The sequence below is a fragment of the Sylvia atricapilla genome, chromosome W, assembly GCF_009819655.1.
Source record: "Sylvia atricapilla isolate bSylAtr1 chromosome W, bSylAtr1.pri, whole genome shotgun sequence".
In the NCBI taxonomy this organism is placed as follows: domain Eukaryota; kingdom Metazoa; phylum Chordata; class Aves; order Passeriformes; family Sylviidae; genus Sylvia; species Sylvia atricapilla.
Window position 1 is genome coordinate 6,199,095 of NC_089173.1, and position 18,193 is coordinate 6,217,287.

The 18,193-nt window shown below is 51.3% G+C and overlaps 1 protein-coding gene and 1 long non-coding RNA gene across 2 annotated transcripts in view; both read left to right on the plus strand.

The window, feature by feature from the left end:
* Window positions 1–18,193, plus strand: part of LOC136373384 (uncharacterized) — a 455,798-nt gene that overhangs the window by 74,852 nt on the left and 362,753 nt on the right. The gene's annotated exons all lie outside the window — the stretch shown is intronic.
* The window catches only part of LOC136373362 (ephrin-B1-like), a 90,567-nt gene that overhangs the window by 39,339 nt on the left and 33,035 nt on the right, over window positions 1–18,193 (plus strand). The window contains exon 2 of the mRNA XM_066338270.1: window positions 1,690–1,967. Within this exon, the coding sequence (XP_066194367.1) occupies window positions 1,690–1,967 (278 nt within the window). The remainder of the gene's footprint in view (window positions 1–1,689; window positions 1,968–18,193) is intronic.

The window sequence follows — 18,193 nt, forward strand, 5'->3', positions numbered from 1 at the left end:
TTGGATCTGAAAGATGTTCCTGGGCTAATTCCTAGACAGGAGCTGTGTGCTTCTGGAGCTGAGACTGAGCATTCGTGGAAGGGATTTGCCTCCTTGTTTTATCCTTACATAAACCAAAGGTAGGCCTTGGTCCTGAAGTTCCTGAGATGAAGAGGTGCCATCAGGATGTGGTGCTGGGAGGTTCTCAGTTCCCTCGGTTGCTTCATGGCCCCTCCCCTGCTTACAAATCTGTTTGGCCTGATCCCAACAGTCTGGTGGCCCAGGGACCAGTTGGTTTGCAGGTGTTGGCCAAGGTTTTGGCCACAGAGGTGTGATAGGTCCTCCTGGTATGGAGATGAGGGTGGATAGGAGCCTTCTCCTCCTGCTCTGGTGGTGCAAGACATCTGCTTGACTTGTTTGTGGCTTCTAGTTTGGCATCTTCTGGGCAGCAGGGAGCTGGCAGGGGCTGGAGGAGGGAGCTTGAGTCACTCCAGAGTCCTGTGCCAGGAAACTTCTGACTCAGCCCAACCGTGGAGAAAGGAGTGTGGGATCCAGATGCCTCTCGGGGTGGGAACCCGTGCAAGTGTTCACTTGCGCTGCGTGTCTGTGGCTGGGCGGGGAGGGAGGGACAGGGGCTGCTCCTGCCTCCTGCTCCAGCCTTGTGTCAGGGCTCTGGCCATGGGTGGAGAAGCCTTTATCACTCCCAAGTCTTTGGAAGTGGGTGCTGGCCACTGGCCAGGTGACCTACTTGGTAGTGTGAAGCAAAGCGTGGTTCACCTGCTCGCAGTGCCGGGATGGAGGCAGGCTCTACATTCCACCTGTGTCCCTAAAGACCCTCCAGGGGCCAGGTTTCCCACTCTCCTGGTCACCTTCTGCCTGAATCATGGCTTGTACAAAACTCCCTGCCGTGTGCTGCTGTGCCAGTGGTGCTGGGGTCGGGATGATCCATCCCAATTGCCCCACTGTACTGCTTTGGGTACTACTGGAGCTGATGTGGTGGAGCTGCAGCCAAGCAAGGAGGATGGACCCATAACCCCTCTAAATCCAGTTCCATGATGGGGCTGTGCCTGCCATCCCTGTGCTATGCCCTGGGTGCTTGGGATTCTCCTCTGACCCAGCAAGCTGCAGGCGAAGTGCAGATGGTGTCTGTGTGTCTGCCCTGCTGCTACAGCTGGCACTGAGCTCCAGACACTGTGCCTGTTGAGCCTGGCTCGGTAGAAGTTGTCCTGCAGGATGCTTCCTTCCCTTCCATTTAAGGACAGGAATTCCTCAGGGAGCTGGGGCATGGACGGGATCCCTCCCTGTGCCCCATTGTCAGGACTTTTCCCTATGCCTAATTATTGCCTGTCCCTGCAGGAAGCTCCTTGCCTGGCCATTAGGCAGAGCTGCGGCGTTTCCCAACCCTTTGTGGGAAGACTCATTCCCGGTTGGATGCCAGGCTTGGGGCTGGGAAGGGTGCCTGTCCTCATCATGGCTGGCGAGCAGGACTGACCCAAGCCAGCCCTGTTTTTGTCAGCAGGAGCCTGTGCTGGTTCCATGCACAGGCTGGGATGGTGAGGGAAGAGAACTTGGTTTTGGTGTCAAAACCCATCTTACAGAGGGGGAGCAGCAGAGCAGAAGCACAAAATAAATGGTGTCAGAGTGGGGTGGGCCAGGCTGGTGTGGCCTCTGCTCCAGTATGTGGTAACCTCTTACCCTCCTCTCTTCCAGGTTCATGACTGGGAAGGGGCTGGTCATCTACCCAGAGATTGGGGATAAACTGGACATTATCTGCCCCAAGGCAGAGCCGTCCAAGCCTTATGAGTACTATAAGCTGTACCTGGTGAGGAAGGAACAGGCAGATGCCTGTAGCACTGTCATGGACCCCAACGTGCTGGTGACGTGCAACCGGCCTGAGCAGGAGATCCGCTTCACCATCAAGTTCCAGGAGTTCAGCCCCAACTACATGGGCCTGGAATTCAAGCGGCAGCAGGATTACTTCATCACATGTGAGTTGCCCTCCTCTTCCTTGCTGCCAACCCTGGCTCAGATGCCTGAAGAGTGTCATCAGGCGCTTGTGTGTGACTTGGCTGGTGCAGAGAGCTGACACAGGCGGAAAATATGTCCCGCTGGATGGGAGCAGGGGGAGGAATGTGTCACTGACCGAGTGGGTCACCAGTCCCTATCTGACTGCTGTGCTGTGTCCCCTGCCCTGCTCATTGCTGGGAGCAGGAGCACATCCCCATATGGGGTTGGCCCTGGAGGGCTGTCATTCCTGGAGCCTATTTTTTGCTGCCGTCTTTGCTGGAAGTGTTGTAGGGTTTTGCTTTGGGGCTGGAGAGAAAGAGGAATGGTGATGCTTGTCCTTATTCCTGGGTGTTGCCTCCAAGAGCAGCCCCAGCACCGGGAAGTGCTGGTGGTGTCCAGTGTGTGATGAGATGTGATCGAAGTGGCTGAAAAATTCTGCACACTGGCTCGTTCTGTTTGTGTCTTAGTGCACCATGACATTTTATGGAGGGGAGAGAGAAGGAGGCTGGAATTTTCTCACAGCCTGTGGTCTGTGCGTGCAGGGGATTGCTGCACAGAAATGTATCTGCTTGTGCCTGCTCTGGTGTGGATGAAGGGGGAGCTCAGCAGTGTCTGGGCAGTACTGCCAGCTCTCTCTTTGTCCCCTCCTCCTCAGCCTGGCTGTCCCCACCTGGCTGGATGCACTGCAAAGGGCACGTGGGCCACGGCTCAGCTCCCCTCACTGTGTGCTGTGGGCTCTGCAGTGAGCAGCTGGCACAGGGGTCACTGCCTGTGTGGGAGAAAGCGCCCGGCCGTGGGAGCGGTGTGTTCCCTGCTGGAAACAGGTTATTTTTAGCCTGGAATCTTTGGGAGGGGGCAGCAAGGCTGTGGCATGCAGTGGAGAAGGGGGGGCTGTGCTGTAGCATGGTGCTGTGTTGAGGATGCTGGTCTGGATGTCCTCAGCGAGCCTGGTTGGGGCTGTTGGAATCTTGCTGCACAATAATTTGGAATAAACCTGATGCAGGGGAAGCAGCCGGGCTTGGCTCTGGCAGGTCAGCCTTGAGCCCTCATCACTTCTGTCATGGCAAATTTTGCCAGGTGGTGGCAAGGGCTCGCAGGGGGCTCTGTTCCCTGTGTGGCTGTGGAGATGCTAAAGTGGCTCCTGGATGGTCAGCCAGGCAAGTTTCCCTAACAGGAGAGGTGACAGTAGGGACGACCTGGCACCACAACCTGCAGAGGCAGCTTGGCTCAGTGCTGGCAGTGACCACAGGTTCTGCAGGGCTGAGTCACTGGGCCAGGGTCAGGCTCTTCCAGAGCAGTGGTTACTGTCACTGTCCAGACGTGGGGACACATGTCACTTGAGGGACACCAGCTTTGAAGCCATTGGAGGCAGGACACCCTGGTTCCAGCCCAGATGCCCCAGATGGGCTGGGGATGCCAAAAGCCCCAGCACAACTCCCATGTAGGCTCCCATCTCCCTTACCACAGCTGGCACCAGCCTGGTGGCTCTGGGACCCCAAAGTTCAGCCCTTCTGCTGTCCTTGAGCTGATGGAAAGCTTGACTGAATATAAGCTTTGCCTGTAGTGGGCAAAAATTTGGAAGAGAGGCCAAAGTGCCAGACTTGGGTCAGGCAAACAACTTGAAGCACTCAGTCAGTGGCTCCTCTGTGTTTGGGGATCAAGTTCAAGCACTGGCATGGTCTTTGAGCTAATGAGGGCTGAAATTGGGGTCCTCTGAGCCTCTAGGACTCTCAGGCTGCAGAGAGACCTCAAAGACAAATAGGTTCCCCTAATCAAGCTCAGGAGGTGAACAAAGCACCGAGAAGAAGAAATATGGGATCTCTCTTACGGTAATCAAGTCCATCAGGAAGGTGAAGGCAGAAGGATTTATCAGCTTCTGAATTACCCAAATTTTATGGAGCTGTTTTACATTTCGCACAAAAATTGAAGTGAAAGTCAACTTCCCAGAGCTTTGGGAGGTGCTTCCACAAGTGGCTGCTGGTGCATTGCCGATTCCAAACGTAGCTCCCGTGGGTCCCCCGTGGCTTTTAGCCGATGACAGCTCCCCTTTAAGGCTGCCAGCACACCTGAGTCACTGCAGGTGACCAGCTCCATCTCGCTGCAGATACAACAGGACATGCAGCTGGGATTTTGCAAAGATGGCACAGCCCAGCTTGTGAAACCCTGGCTATGCATCCCGTCGGATGTTGGGCTGAGCCTTTTAAGCTCATTTTTAATATAAAATCCTGTTTATCCTCTTGTTCCCAGTTTCAGGCTGTATAGGGATGCAGTGAGCAGGGTGCTTGGAGCATCCCTGTGGGATGCCCCCTCTCTCCTCAGGGGGCTGGCAGTGCCCTCTGCCCCTGCCTTGGATTTTTTCTGACTTTAATTTCTCTTGACTCCTCCAAGCTTTGATGTGAAACCCCTCAGAGCTGAGAGCTGCCAGCTGAACTTTGGCCCCTGGGTGGGCTGAGGATGCTCCTGTGATCTAGCCATACCCTCTGCCGAGCAGCCAAGAACTCTGCCGAGTTCTTTCTGCCATGAAATAAAATAGCTAAAAAACCCCAGTCATAAGTCTCCTGAACAGACCACCCACATGTTGTCTTTCCCCCACACACCTGATTTTTCTCCCCTCCCTTTCCCCAAGCTTTGCCTGGACACACAAAAGGGTTTTGTTTTTTTTTTTTTTCTCCCTTTTCATTTCTAAGATGGGGAAGCAACGCTGGAGCCAAGGGGAACAGGGCATGTACTGCTCATCCCCCCACCTTCCCTAGTGGCTGGAAAACCTCCTCACCCGAGACGGGGGCTTCCCAGGGTCCCTCCTATTCAGGACTGGTCCTTGCCATCACTTTGGGTATGCCAAGCCTTGTTTAGGGACACTTATCATGGAGGGACATGGCCCCAGCCTTCAGCTTAGCAATGAAAAGGCTTTTGAAAGCTGCTGTTCCCTGTCCCCATCTTCTTCGGAGCCTCCACCAGTTCCAGGCTTTCCTTAAAAGCATCTTTGCTCCTGGGGCTGTGTCTTGGTTTGGGAAGACAGGTATCTGCCAGGGAAAGCTGGAGCTTCCCTTGGAATGGAGCATGTAAACCACCCCCCCCCCCCTTTTTTTTTTTCCAATTATAAATTTGCAGTTAAAAGCTTTTAGGCAAAAGATTTTGGAAACAGAAATAGCAGTTCTTTACTAGTATATATAACAAAGCAAACAAACAAAAAACAAAACAAAACAAAAAACAAACAAAAAACAAAAAAACAACCAACTACAGCATTGATAACAAAAACAGTACCAAGAACCTCAAGGACTTGACTTCACAAAAACCCAGGGCAGTTTGGTCTCGGTGCCTTTGTAGGATCCTCAGAGCACCAAGCTGGAAACAGTGGAAAAGTCTTGGGCTGGTAGCTGGGATAGCAGGATGCCCTGGCAGGCAGGGACAGGGTGTCCTGGCAGGGCAGGGGGATGCAGAGTGACACCGTAGTAAGAGGAGCAGTGCCGACGAAACCGCGATGGCGGGGCAGGGCTGGTCCAGCTCTTGCGGGGTGGCAGAGAAGCTCATAATTCCAGGGCGAGCAGATGATGGTAGATTTTCCAGGACTGGACTTCTCCAGAGAGAGTGTACTCTTCTAGCAGTGGGCAATCCAGCCGTTCTCTCTCCCTGAACGCTGAATACCAGAGTGCCAAGCTGCTTCAAGCTCTGTCTTCACCTGTCCCAAAACTTGCATTATCTCCCCCTCTGAGCTTTGACCATCCCTTTGTTTTATGTTAGTCTTAAGTATGACACTTAGTCTCCTTGGTAATTTATGGGGAAAAAATTCTTTAGAGTAAAAAGGAACAAAACCTAATCCCCAACATTATCCACTCTGAATTTTTTTTCCCATACCAACATATTACATTGAGTTCAAACTTTTAAAATATATACATATATATATATATATATATATATATATATATATATATATATACATACAAATATGGATACAGGCACAGTGTCATGGGTAGTTCACCCCAAAACAAGGTTCCCTTGAGGTATGCATCGAGTCTCCATCCTTTTGCATCACCCACCAAGTTCAGCCTGGTCCCTGAGCGAAGACAACCCCAACGGATGGGATTGTCTTTGCTGGAGGCAGAATTAATCCAAACAGTTTTTCCCAGCATACCTCTCATGTGTACCACTGGAATCTTATTAGTGGCAATTGATGGAGAGATGGGAAGACTGATTCATGATCAGAATTTGATTTTACTCAGGTTTTCCAAGTCTTATATACCATTTCAGTAAGGTTAATAATTTCTACTACAATAATTAGGTTAAAAGATCATACAAGCAACTTAGGCATTATATAACATCTTTATTGTAGGGGATTGATTGAATCTTTTCCCTTAAGCAGGTTTAATCCCATCTTCTCATAAGCTCGAAGTTCTGTTTGTCCTTGCCAAGGCATCCTAGTCACCAGACTAGTTATGCTAATTAAGTCTGTCTTACTCTTGATCTTGTGTATTCCCACACTTTATCTCCATCTGTTGTTTGCAAGGGCTCAGATTGGGCAGGACCTGCTTGGTTGGTGAAACCTTGAGTGTTCACCAACCATGTGGCCTTTGCTAAATTATTCTCCTAGTTCTTGTGTTATAAATGGGCCAGGAGACCTGCTCCTTTGAAAAGCCTTTATTAGTCAGCTCCTTCAAGGGGGAACTCGAGGGGTCGCCTGCGCCGTCGCTGCTCCTGTCGCCGTTCTCGCTCCTGTCGCCGCTGAGGATCAGGTGTCAGGCGAATCTGCTGCTCTCGCCGCAGCAGAGTCGGGAGTTCCTGCCTCGCGGGAATCCCCAGGAACTCAATTGGGCTCGTGTGGTCTAGGGGTGTCACTTCTTCCCAGTCTCTTTGTGGTCATGGCGAGGCGGCAGAAGCAGAATTTGGTCTCTAGGTAGCTGAGGGTCTTCTCGGTGTTGTAGTGTTTCCCTTTTATCTGGATTTTGTGCTGGGTCGCGGCTTTTGGGTCCGTTTGCCGGCAACTGCACTTCGGTTTTGGAGCGGTGCGCCATGGAAGTCCTTGGATTTTCCTATTAGGCGGGGCCAGCAGTTCGAGGAGCCGGCGGGGAACGGCGACAGTCTAGCCTGACGGAAGGGGAAGGGAACCCGGGGTTTTAGAGGGGGTATACAACTTGGAATAAGGTTTTGAGGGTACAAATTTTGGTACAAACAGCATAACTTTCTTAATAAATGACAGACTGTGTCAAAAATGGGAATTTCTTACATTTCATTCATTTCATCTTGAAAGTCCCCCCACTCAGTGCCTTCAAGGTGGTTTTAAGCAGGCCATTGCAACATTCAACTTTCCCGGCTGCTGGTGCGTGATAAGGAATATGGTACGCCCACTCAATGCCATGTTTTCTAGCCCAGTTGTTGATAAGGCTATTCTTGAAATGGATCCCATTATCTGACTCGATTCTCTCAGGGGTACCATGCCTCCACAGGACTTGCTTTTCAAGGCCCAGGATGGTGTTCTGGGCAGTAGCATGAGGCACAGAGAAGGTCTCTAACCACCCAGTGGTGGCTTTCACCATGGTCAGCACATAGCACTTGCCCTGGCAGGTTTGGGAAGGGTGATGTAGTCAATCTGCCAGGCCGCTCCATACTTATATTTGGACCACTGCTCACCATACCATAGGGGCTTCACCCTCTTGGCCTGTTTGATGGCAGCACATGTCTCACAGTCATGGATAACCTGAGAAATACTGTCCATGGTGAAATTCACCCCTCGGTCTCGTGCCCACTTGTAGGTGGCATCTCTGCCCTGATGACCTGAGTCATCATGGGCCCATCGAGCTAGGAACAACTTCCCCTTGTGTTCCCAATCTAAGTCTATCTTTGACACCTTTATCTTTGCAGCCTCATCTACCTGCTCATTGTTTCGATGCTCCTCATTCGCCCAACTCTTGGGGACATGGGCATCTACATGGTGGACTTTTACAGGTATCTTCTTTACCCGAATGGCATTGTCTTTCCAATCATCCGCAGCCCAGATTGGTTTCCCCCTATGCTGCCAGTTGGCCTTTTTCCACCTTTCCAGCCAGCCCCACAGAGCATTGGCTACCATCCATGAATCGGTGTAGAGGTAGAGCTTTGGCCACTTCTCTCTTTCAGCAATGTCCAGGGCCAATTGCACAGCTTTAAGTTCAGCAAGTTGGCTTGACCCACCTTCTCCTTCAGTGGCTTGTGCGACCTGTCGTGTGGGGCTCCACACGGCTGCTTTCCACTTGCGGTTCTTCCCTACGACGTGACAGGAACCGTTAGTGAAAGAGCGTAGTGTGTTTCTTCTGCTGGTCGTTGATTGTACGGTGGAGCTTCTTCAGCACATGTCACTTGGTCCTGCTCCTCCTCATCCGTGAGAGCTAAGTTTTCACCTTCTGGCCAGTTTGTAATTGTCTCCAAAATCCCAGGGCGATTTGGATTTCCAATACGGGCGCGCTGTGTAATGAGGGCAGTTTATTTGCTCCATGTGGCATCAGTGGCATGGTGGGTAGAGGGAGCCTTTCCTTTAAACATCCACCCCAGAACTGGTAGGGTGCCAGGAGGAGTTGTGCTTCTGTGCCAGTCACCTCTGAGGCGGCTTGAACTCCTTCATAGGCAGCCAAGATCTCCTTCTCTATGGGAGTGTAGTTGACTTCAGACCTTCTGTAGCTGCGACTCCAGAATCCCAGTGGTCGGCCTCGAGTCTCCCCAGGCACCTTCTGCCAAAGGCTCCAGGACAGACCATGGCTCCCGGCTGCAGAGTAGAGCACATTCTTTACATCTGGTCCCGTCCTGACTGGGCCAAGGGCTATTGCATGAGCAATCTCCTGTTCTGAACAAAAGCTTGTTGCTGTTCAGGGCCCCACTGGAAATCATTCTTGTTGCACGTAACCAGGTAGAGAGGGCTCACAATCTGGCTGTACTCTGGAATGTGCATTCTCCAAAAGCCTATGGCGCCTAGGGAAGCTTGTGTTTCCTTCTTGCTGGTTGGTGGAGACATCGCTGTGATCTTGTCGATGACTTCAGTGGGAATCTGGTGCCATCCATCCTGCCACTTTACTCCTAGGAACTGGATCTCTTGGGCAGGTCCCTTGACCTTGCTCTTCTTGATGGCAAAACAAGCTTCCAGGAGAATCTGAATGATCTTCTTTCCTTTCTCAAACACTTCAGTTGCAGTCTTCCTCCACACAGTGGTGTCATCGATGTACTGTAAGTGTTCCGGGGCCTCACCCTTCTCCAGTGCAGCCTGGATCAGTCCACGGCAGATGGCGGGACTGTGTTTCCACCCCTGGGGCAGGCGGTTCCAGGTGTACTGCACGCTCCTCCACGTGAAAACAAACTGAGGCCTGCATTCTGCAGCCAAAGGAATGGAGAAAAATGCATTAGCAATGTCAACAGTGGCATACCACCTTGCTGCCTTGGACTCTAGCTCATACTGGAGTTCCAGCATGTCCGGCACAGCAGCGCTCAGCGGTGAAGTCACTTTATTCAAGCCACGATAGTCCACAGTCAGTCTCCATTCTCCACTGGACTTGCGCACAGGCCAGATGGGGCTGTTGAAGGGTAAGTGGGTTTTGCTGACCACCCCGTGGCTCTCCAGCTCACGGATCATCTTGTGGATGGGGATCACAGCATCTCGATTTGTCCGGTACTGCCAGCGGTGCACCGTCGAGGTGGCAACAGGTACTTGTTCTTCTTTTACCTTCAGAAGTCCTACTGCAGATGGGTTCTCTGAAAGTCCAGGCAAGGTGTTCAATTGCTTAATGCCCTCTACCTCCACAGCAGCTATCCCAAATGCCCATCTGAGTCCCTTAAGGTTGTTGTAGTAGCCATTCCTGAGGAAGTCTATGCCCAGAATACAGAGGACCTCAGGGCCGGTCACAATCGGATGTTTATGCCACTCCTTCCCAGTCAGGCTCACCTCAGCTTCCAACAGAATCAATTCCTGTAATCCCCCTGTCACCCCAGCAATGGAAATCAGTTCTGCCCCCACATGTCCCGATGGCATAAGAGTACACTGTGCCCCAGTATCGACCAAAGCTTCATATTTCTGTGGCTCTGGTGTGTCAGGCCATTGAATCTACACAGTCCAAAAGACCCAGTTTTCCCATGCCTCTTCATGGCTAGAGGCAGGGCTCTAGCACTGGTTATTATTCCCTTTCTGGGCATACATGGTAGAGGTTCCTTCAAGGGGATCTGACATATCATCCTCACTTCTATAATACTTGGTGACTCGGTCATGGGAGGCTGAGGCTACCTTCATTTTTGTGGAAGCCCCCTCTGTGAGTGTTCCTCTCCTTGAGCTCACGCACCCGTGCTGCCAGGACAGAAGTGGGTTTCCCATCCCACCTTCCCATGTCTTCCCCATGGTCGCGCAGGAAGGACCACAGTTCAGCTCGTGGGGTGTACCCTCTCTCTTTAGCTGGGGGACGTTGGGCTCTGACTCTGGGGCCTGTGACTCGTATCGGTGCCACCTGGGAATTGTTCCTCCTCATCTCCTCCCTCACCTCCCTTATCTCCTCTTTGAGTTTCTTCACCACGGCAGAGACCTGAGCCTGCATTGGGCCATTGATCATACTTTCATAATTCCTGAGCTTACTGGCTACAGAACCCCCTGTCTCTTGGTTGTTATCAGGATTAATTGTGGCAATGAATACGGTGTAGGCACATGATCCCTGAGTTGCCAGCATCCACAACATGTGCCCTGTGCATTTAACCTTGTCGGGGTCATTATCATGCTGTCCACTCCTCCCAAAGAGTACCTCCAATACTGCCACTTCTCTCAGCCTTTGGAGCCCCTCCTCAAGGGTCTCCCAGTCCGTTGTATGATGGTGCTGCTGCATTTTTTCTCTGTTGACAAACCTCTCCCTCTGTGGAGGTGGGCGGAGCCCCGGCTGCTCTGCCCTGGAGGGAGCCAAGCTGAGGAGTCAAGGAAGAATTTCGCAACTTCAGCCAGAGCACCTAAGACAAAGGCAAACCTCCTAGCTACGGTGACCTGGCTGGAGACCCACAAGCCCCCTCGGGATTTTATGTAGATCTGTTACAATTGATTGGTTCTGTACCCTTTTCCTCCCACCCTAGTGTCCCATAAAAACCCCTGAGTTTCCTCTGGTCGGGAGAGGTTCCTCGTCCCTGGATCCCTTTCGCTGGTACCCTCTCAATAAAGTACCACCTGCGGAAATTCCATACGAGACCTCTCTCTCTCTCACCACGACCGGCTAAAAGAGGGGCAAACTCACAAGGGCATGAGCTAAGAGCACTGAGCTGAAATCACTGAGAGCTGAAATCACTGAGCTGAAAAATCACTGCTCTGCCCGATGCTGAGAAGCCCCTCTGTCCAGCTGAGGAGCGCCCTGACCCCCCAAGGAGCTGTTTCTAGCAAGACATCCTTTGGGGTGGCTGTGGCTCTCTGGGTCCCAAGCGGCGGACCCCATCCACCAGCTGGCATATCCCTCATATTCATTAAAAGCCGCTCCTAGAGGGAGAGGGGGCCTGGCTCTCTTACAAATACCTGATTTATACCTGAGTCCTGGGTCAAGGGTCCCAAATTCCTTGCCTCACTACCATCCAGTTGTACACCTGTACCTATAAGGTCCCAGACCCGAAGTAGCCAGGTTGTGTAAGGCTCACGTCCCCGTCGTGCAATATCTTTTTGCAGGTTATGGAGACTTTCATACGAAAGGGACTCAGTGATGATCTCAACCTCTGTTTCCCCTGCGGGTTGTGAGGACCCTCCTTTCTTATTCTTATTACCTGGGTGCTCTGATTTCACCTTGTACTTCCTTGATTCCACAGGGGCGACTGCTGCTGGCTGTGGCTGCCCCTGTGATTCAGCTGGAACCTGGACAGTTGTAATGTCTGTGGGCTCTGTTGCTGCACCATCAGACTCTGCCTTTACAGGGCAGGGGGAGGGTTTCCCACCAGCTGTGCAAGTGTACTTCTTTAACAGCTGGCCCATCTCATGTATCTCCTTCACCAGAACCCCCACCCAATCCGGGTGGTTCATTTCTGAGGTGGGCTGCGGGGCAGGGTCCAGCAGTGGGCCAGCATCCCTATTCTGTGGGGCAGTGTCAGGCCCTATGGCAGTATCCCCAGTCTCTGGGGCAGGGTCAGGTCCCACGGCAGCATCCCTATTCTCTGGGGTAGGTGTCTGTGCAGTGATCCAAGTTGGCCTCACCTTATCTCTGGAAACTAATAGATAGACTATGACTATTAACAACACTTGGGTGGTATCTAGAGGGAATTTAAACCCTTCAAAAGCTGGTAGGGTAGGCACAAAGAACTGGTTGAAGGGCTGGGAGAAAACTTCCCCTGCTGTCATTTCCTCACAGAAAGCACCATTCTTAAAGTAACCCCAAAAACATAGGCTTAATGTGTGATAGTCATGTATCCATGTGCCTGCCTTCCAGAGGAAGTTAAAAATCCATGAATGCCTCACCTTATCCACCCATAAAACAAACTGGATGACAGTCACAGTAGCCTTAGTTATAGGGCCCATGTTTAAATAAGGGCCTGCAAATGGGAGGAATATAGCCACAACCACGTGCCATCCGAACCAGGGCAAGTTAGACCTCATGATGCTGCCTGATGAGATTTCTATATCCAACACACAAAAAAGAAAATACTAGGTTACTTAAGAACCGCTATATCTTTTTTATCTTTTTCTCTTTCTTTTCTCAGTGCCCTCAAGCCCCACACTTGGGCACCAAAATCTGTCTTGGTTTGGGAAGACAGGTATCTGCCAGGGAAAGCTGGAGCTTCCCTTGGAATGGAGAATGTAAACCACCCCCCCCCCCCCCCTTTTTTTTTCCAATTATAAATTTGCAGTTAAAAGCTTTTAGGCAAAAGATTTTGGAAATAGAAATAGCAGTTCTTTACTAGTATATATAACAAAGCAAACAAAATAAACAACCAAACAACTACAGCATTGATGTTATAAATAATTAGACACCAATTCAATATAAAAGAATTTATTTAGCAATTTTTCCAAAATCAAATTGAAAGGCCACAATAAAATCGGACAACATCGATCGAATGTTGGATGGACAGGGTAACAGCAGGAAAGGTGCCATCCAACCCTGCAACGAATGCTGGGTCTTGGCGTACGGTTTTTATACAGTTTATTTGTCCTGAGGCTAAGTCTGTTGAAAGGCCGAATATTCATGTATTTCTTTATTCCCAAGTAAGGTTTTGAAAGGGGTTCCTGTAAGTATGAAAAGACAATTCAGGAGACTTCCTGGATTCTTTCTTTGGGGTGCTGATTTGATCATCCTCCGGATCCTCCATCACCAAAATTGATATCAGAACTTGAGCAGCCGTGAAGTCGAGGCCCATCCTTGATGAATGGACCATCTCCAGTCTGGCCCTGTTGTTTCAGTTGCAGATTTTGTGGTTTCACAGCTGCACGATAGGCTTTGGAATCTTGGAGATGCCCTCGAGTAGCCTTTTAATAGTCCAAACTTTTGATACAATATTTTATACATGAATTTATACATTATATTTATCGCAATTGATAACAAAAACAGTACCAAGAACCTCGAGGACTTTGCTTCACAAAAACCCAGGGCAGTTTGGTCTCGGTGCCTTTGTAGGATCCTCAGAGCACCAAGCTGGAGACCATGGAGAAGTCTCGGACTGGTAGCTGGGATGGCAGGGTGTCCTGGCAGGGCAGGGGGATGCGGAGTCACACCATAGCAAGAGGAGCAGTGCCAATGAAACTGCAACGGTAGGGCAGGGCTGGTCCAGCTCTCGCAGGGTGGCAGAGAAGCTCAGAATTCCAGGGCGAGCAGATGATGGTAGATTTCCCAGGACTGGACTCCTCCAGAGAGAGTGAACTCTTCTAGCAGCAAGCAGCAACCCAGCCGTTCTCTCTCCCTGAACGCCGAAAACCAGAATGCCAAGCTGCCTCAAGCTCTGTCCTTTACCTGCCCCAAAACTCGCATTATCTCTCCCTCTGAGCTTTGACCACCCCTTTGTTTTTTGTTAAATAGTCTTAAGTACGACACTTAGTTTCCTTGGTAACTTATGGGGAAAAAATTCTTTAGAGTAAAAATGAACAAACCTAACCCCCAACAGGGTGGATAAGGAAAGGTGATGCTTATTCCTAAGGCTTTCCATAAAGAACAAGATGCAGCAGCATCTGCCTACAGGTCTACACTGGAGACAGAGGCTGGGGGGGGCATGTGGGACTTGAGCAGATATGGGCACCATCCCCAGGATGAAGTGCTGAGAAGGGTGAAGGAGCTGGGAATTTGGGAATTGTGTGTTTTATATCATGATGTGCTGTGGTTTATTCCATCCCTGGTCTCCTGGGTGTTTCCCTGCTTGCCTTTGGTGCCTTGGTGGGATTGCTTGTCCCCAGTGTACTGTCCCCTCCCTACAAAATATTTCCCACTGGAATAGCCTCCCCCCACCTGGTGCCTGCACTCCCGGGATGTCGTGGGTAGCTCCGGCCCCACCACGGCTTATCCAGCCCTTCAGGTTCAGCTCCCTCCACCTCCCCTCCTAATTGACTCCAACTCCTAATTGCATTTGTTGCTCGTCTTTGAACTTACTCCAGTTTTACTATCTCTGGTAATGAGGTGCCTGACTCCATTAATCCCCATGTCCTGCCAGTAGGGTGACGTGAGGAGGAGCTCCCAGAGTGGCTCCCTGCTATCCCAGAGCTCTGGATCAGAGAATCAAAGAATAGTTTGTGTTAGAAGGAACTGTTAAATGTCACCTAGTCCATCTCTGGAATGTTCCATCCCTGGAAGTTTTCAGGGCCGGGTTGGATGGGGCTTGGAGCAACCTGGTTTAGTGGAAGGTGTCCCTGCCCATGGCAGGGGATGAACTGGATGGACTCCCATAGTTCCCAGTTCCTTCTCTGGTTTTTGGGACTGATGGTGGTCCTGGCAGCCCCTTCTGTGTTCAACGGGGTGTAGAGACCCCAGACAAACCTTGCTCAGCCTTGGAGTGCACTCCAGGCAGCTGTTTGCAGATGAGGTGGTGCCGAGGTGGTGCCGAGGTGGTGCCAAGGTGTTCTTCCTCAGTGTCTGACCTGTCCCATGAGCCTCTTTAAAGCACAGAGACAGTGTTTGATGACAATGCTGAAGGAAAAGCAAGGTCCTAGTAGATGTTTCCTCAGAAATCCTAGGCGTTTGCTGTTTATTGTGAGTCCTTATGCCCTTCAATCCATTTTTGATGTAATAACGGCTGCAATCCAATCCAACGCTTTTTGGCAGTGGGATGCAGTGAGAGCGAATCTATTACCCTGACTGTGGTGTTAAAGCCCTTGTCTTGCATTTCTGTTTTTAGATGCAATTTGTCTTAACCTGGCAAGAGTTATTTGTTGTAAACCATTGCTGCTGCTACTGCAATGTGGCTTCGTCCCTGGGCCATGCTCCGTCAGTGTTTTCCTGCAGCTCAGCATGGGGAAGGGGGTCACCTATACCCTGCCAACTGCCAGGATCATCCTTCCTCCTTGGGAGCTTTTTTGGGACACGTTGCCATACTTGCTTTTCTGGCTGTGCTCCTCCAGCTTCCATCAGTTTGGGAAGCCTTCAGCCCGTGCCAGTGCATGTGTGCGGAGCCACTCGCGCTCCTTCTCACATTCCTTGGGATTTGATAATTCCCTCACTGGTTCCTTGGGCTGGGGGCTGTGCCACGCGGTCTTTGTCAGCCTGCCAGCTCTTTGCTGATGCCATTTGAATGTGGCCACTTTCATGTGCTCCTCATCCTCCTTCCCACAACTTGTTTGGTGGAGGGGAGTTGAAAGCCCAAGGGCTGTTTGATACCACGATGGGAGCTGTGAACTTCTGCTGATAAAACCCCAATTAAGCAACTTCCTCATTCTTCACCCAAATGGGCCCAGCTTGCTACACACCTGGACCAAGCAGAGCTGGCCTGGTGGCATCCACCTAGTTTTGGGGCTTTGCTCCTCCATCCCCATCCCACTGGGAGCCGCTGGCAGAGGATGGTGATGCCGTGTGGGAGCCGGAGGCTGGACACAAATGGCTCTAATGGTGTCCTGCTCTCGACTTCAAAGCCCAGGCCCTGGCCATGTCAAACTTAAATAATGGCCCTTAGACAACAGGCGGTTCCTTGTCTTGCAGGCTTGTCTGAAGAGCATGACCACAGTAAATGTGATTTTGTTGAGCCCTGTCCCTTAAGCCTCTCCCTCTTTTCTCCTCCTCCTTCCTGACCTTTTCAGCTCAGTGCTGTCCCCGGACAGCCTCTGGCAGCTGATCTCATGGCTCAGCCTTTCACGGCCCTCAGAAAGGGTCAGTGTCCCGCACCTGGTTGGGAGGTAAATACCCCATGCTTTGATCTGCTCTGGGGCCAGGGGGGCCTGCCTGCCACAAATCCCTGCCCAGGGGTCCCTGCCTGCCATAACTACTCACCCAGGGGTTCCCATGCCCACTCAACTCCCTGGCTGCTGGGCAGCCCAGCTCTGCCTGCGGTGCTGGCACAGCAAAGGGCTCTGGAGCTGGGCACTGGGTGCTGTCTGCCTGGGAAATCTGGCTGGCTGCATCCCAGGATGCTCTTCCCCAGGAGAAATTATTTCCAAGAGCATCTGTAGCATTGTCATGACCCCTTTAGCATTGTCACGACCCATTAGGAGAAAGGAAAACATTTAACTCCTCAGTGCTCCTGAACACTGAGGTGACATTAGAGATGGCATGCAAGGGTGATGACAGTGAAGAGGTGACATCTCCCCCTACATCACCTGCATGATCCTGCTCTTCCCCCCTGTTCCTGGGACACTGAGAATCTGCCTGTACCCCCCAAAAGGGCTCTCTTGGCAGCTTTGGTGGGAGGCTCACACCAAAGCAGGTTTTTTGGTGCATCCCATCTTCCCTTTCCTCATCCTGTCTCTTTCAGCCCCTGCTCCTTCTGCCATGTCTGCAGGAAGTCCCAGGGCATCTCCTGGAGCTGCAGCTGCATGGATTGTGGTGGACCTGGCTCTTCAGTGATGGTCACCTCTGAGGACTTCCTCTGGGACACTGGAAGAGATGATACTTGGCTGCTTTTGGTTAAATGTTGAGTAGGAGACTCTCAAGGCAGAAGGAGCTTTCAGCTTGATGAGGAATTGAAACAAATCCTGGCATACTGGTGCATCTGGGAAGCTGTGCATGGATAAGAGCAGGCAGCTACTTCATTGGCATATTTTTTTTAAAAAACCATAACATCAAGACCCTCTCCCTGGGCTTTTCTTCTGGGATCCCTATTGCAATCCACTGCTCCTGTAGTGCTGGGAAGAGGCTTGTTGGCATCACTGCAGCTCCAAACTGGTGTAGAGGGGTCTGTGATGGTGGGTGCTGGGTGTGTGAGGGTGGGTGCTGGAATGTGGTAGTGGATACTGGGATGTAGTGTGGATGCTGGTGAGTACTGTCTGTCAGACCAAGAGCTCACTGGGGGCTCCAGGAAGTACCACCATACTTGGACCCTGAGACATGCAGGGTGCAGAGAGTCTGATATTAATGAACTGTGACATGCCACCCTTTTCCATCCCTAATTTCTAGGGATCTGTGTCTATCCACCCCTCAGCCAGGCCAGCCCAGGTGGTGTGTGGCACCTTTAGCAGGTCATCTTTCCCGGGAGGATTTGTGTCATCTTCCATTTGAAGTCTCTTTGCCCTGGGATTGATGTTTTTACTGCTGCTGTGTAATGCCTGAACTCTTTGATCCCACCTGGCAGTGTGGAGTGGGAGTTACACACCTCATGGAGAGGAGGCTGCAGGAGCAGTGGAATTCTGGGAGTGGCTGCAGTGAGATCAGCTCTAATTTGGGGGTAGAGAGTCCTCTTCCTCTGTCCATTACTCAGCGAGGAGGCAAATCCTTGTCTGGAGAGTCAGGGGTTTATGTGGCAGTTATTGGAAATTTCCAAACCCTATAACTCAGGGTGTTGCTGGAGACTATTTGGTCCATTCACTGGTGTCTACCTGGAGCAGAAACCAGCTCCTGAGGTCCTGCCATGCAGTCCCCAGGAGCAATGGATCATCTCCTGCTCCAGTTATTGTGGGATGCTGTAACAGTGTGTCCCTTTCGGAGTGCAGCTATACCTTTCTATACCCCATTCAGCCTCTCCATAGAGAAACTGCTTGAGAAGTATTCAGGCAGTGATCAAGCTCACACATCCACACACGTTACCAGGCTAGCTCAGCAGAGAGGCGGAAGGCTCCCAGCCCCAGATCAATTTCCAGCAAGCGTTTATTCCAATGTTCTGAAGGTGAATCCGGAGCCAGAGA